We start from the raw sequence: 2,216 nt of genomic DNA, 5'->3' as shown, positions 1-2,216 counted from the left end.
CCGCAACAAGCTCCGGGAGATCTTGCGGGGAAGATGCTCCATGCGTCGCTTGCTGGCAACGCTTGTGGCTCCATCTGCGGCGCTGGAGCGTTTGGGTGTTGGTCTTTGCTTCAACCCACCCTTGAGTTACTAGTGTTGTGGCGGTATGTGCAGGCCGGCTGATCTCTTCTTTTAATTTATTTGTCTGAACAATGGATTTTTTGTGGTACATTTAAGGCATCGGACGGTTATAATTTATTCTACACTACTAAAATATTGATTAGTAGTATAAGATAGTATAGCTTAGGTAGTATAAGAGTAATAGGGGGAAGATAATTATTGACATCACCCCTTTTATTTTTATTATTTTTCTTTCTCTTTCTTTTCATTTTCTTTTCTTCTCTATCCGTTCCCCGTTCTCACGAGCCCTTAGCAGAATGCTCGGCTCGGCGCCTAGAGGTTCTTTGCCCGACGCGTACCGCGCCCGACGCGCAGCCCCTGGCAGGAGAAGGAGCAGCGGATGCCTCCGTGGCAGCAGCTCGGCCCCCGCCCGTCGATCGCCGCCGTGGCGGCGGATCGGCCCCCGCCCGTGGCTCGCCCTACGGCCGCCACTGGGATGAGGGATGGCAGGCGGCTGTCCCCCAGAGCCCACGCTCGCCGGCGGGTACTCATCCATCCGCCGGATCGAGGCCCCGCCCCCTGCTCGACTCTGGGGAGGGTTCGAGTATTTGGCTCGGACCCTTTCCATGAAGCCGGTCGACGGGGAGTCGTCCGTGGCTGCGGATCCACGCGCCGCCGGCCCGGTTCCCCCGGTGGACGCTCGCCGCCCTGAGCCGCCTCAGATCCGCGTCGACTCCGTGCTCGCCTTCGGTGGCGGCGGTGGCGGCACGGTGAATTGGAGGATGAGGAGGAGGGGGAGGCTAGCAGGGGCGATGGCCAGCCGGCGGCCACGGAGTACATGTCCAAGAACATGGAGGCGCCGCGGCAGGCTCAACAGCCACATCCTCGCGGTCAGGGCCGTCGTGCCCAACATCAGCAAGGTACACATACTTAGGCTCATCTTGGCGATACTTTTTCTTTCACTCATCCGCATGCACACAGCCAATGGACATTAACTTCGATTTTCTTCTTTCTTTTCAAACAACTACAACCACTGAAGATGAACTTTCTCTTGCTTTTCTGAATCTGGAGTAATAATGCTGCAAAATTTCATTTATCCTGCAACACATGGAGTTCAGGTGCCCTGACGTGTTTCGATTGCAATGTTTATACATTTTGTTTCAGATGAGCAAGGAGTCCACCCTCTGCCCGGTCAGGAAGAAGGCCGATTCAGTTCTCCCAAGCTGAGCAAGATCAACGAGTTCAACTCGATTTTTCTCAAGATTTCATATTCATGCTCGTCTAAAGGTTAAACTAGAAACTGTAGATGGATGATAGGGCTGCAATTCTTGTATTTAAAGTTTTGTGATTCGAGCAAAGGATTTGGAGATCAGGACAGTCAAAGTCCGGCCGATGCAACGAGTTTGGTTCACGTTTCAGAGTTAACTGCCGCCTGAAGCTGAGACTTTCTTTAGATTTCTCCCTCGATTTCAAACAGTGTCTTATCAAAAAGTTTAACTGCGGTTTGTAAAGGGTGGATAGAGCTCTAAATTTTGTACTTCATATTTGTTGATTTGAAGCACGTATTGGGAGACAAACAAGTTCAAAGTCGTGTCCAAAAACACAATAAAGAAACTTAGTTTTCAGACTTGCTGTGACATTCCTCAATTTTCATCACTTCGGAACACAAAATTCGAGTCTCTGATCCACATCACCACCAACGTAAAGGAGAAAACAAGGGCTACAAGATTTGCATTTAACGTTGGTTGATTAGATTCGTGATTAAAAAGGAAAATTGGGTTAAAACTTGATCCAATGCACAGGTTCAACGAGGTTCAGACTCTAGATTTTTGTGTTGTTCCACAGACTTTGACCAAACTTTTGAAAGCTTCAAACTCCATAACTTTGGTCCCCAGCACCAACAATGTGTAAACCACGGTAAAGGCTTTAAACACTAGTTCGGCTTTTGGTCAAGTGTGCAAGCAAAAACAAAAGTTAACAACATCTGAACTTGAGGATTCAGACGGAAAAAATCAAGACAACAGGTCGTCCGCTCATCGCCCGGCCAGCATCGATGACCCGCAGCGGTGCCCACGGCTGCCGGCCAGGGGCGGGGACGCGCGGCGGCGCGCGCAGCA

The 2,216-nt window shown here is 50.4% G+C and overlaps 1 protein-coding gene across 1 annotated transcript; it reads left to right on the top strand.

Moving 5' to 3' along the window:
* Positions 1 to 415: 415 nt before the first annotated feature.
* LOC112897434 lies at positions 416 to 1,686 on the top strand. Its single transcript, XM_025965726.1, has 2 exons — positions 416 to 1,019; positions 1,264 to 1,686. Exons 1-2 carry the CDS (start codon positions 603 to 605, stop codon positions 1,324 to 1,326), a joined length of 480 nt encoding a protein of 159 aa, XP_025821511.1. The 5' UTR covers positions 416 to 602; the 3' UTR covers positions 1,327 to 1,686.
* Positions 1,687 to 2,216: the final 530 nt, after the last annotated feature.

Source organism: Panicum hallii, chromosome 6 (assembly GCF_002211085.1).
Source record: "Panicum hallii strain FIL2 chromosome 6, PHallii_v3.1, whole genome shotgun sequence".
Classification (NCBI taxonomy): Eukaryota; Viridiplantae; Streptophyta; class Magnoliopsida; order Poales; family Poaceae; genus Panicum; species Panicum hallii.
The sequence above is the reverse complement of the archived record's forward strand: the minus strand, read 5'-3'. Positions and strand labels throughout refer to the sequence as shown.

Bases quoted from the DNA above. Each gene is read 5' to 3' on its own strand.
- LOC112897434 (XM_025965726.1), top strand. From the start codon at position 603: ATGGCAGGCGGCTGTCCCCCAGAGCCCACGCTCGCCGGCGGGTACTCA. The intron at 1,020-1,263 runs GTACACATACTT...ATTTTGTTTCAG, and splicing joins TCGTGCCCAACATCAGCAAG to ATGAGCAAGGAGTCCACCCT.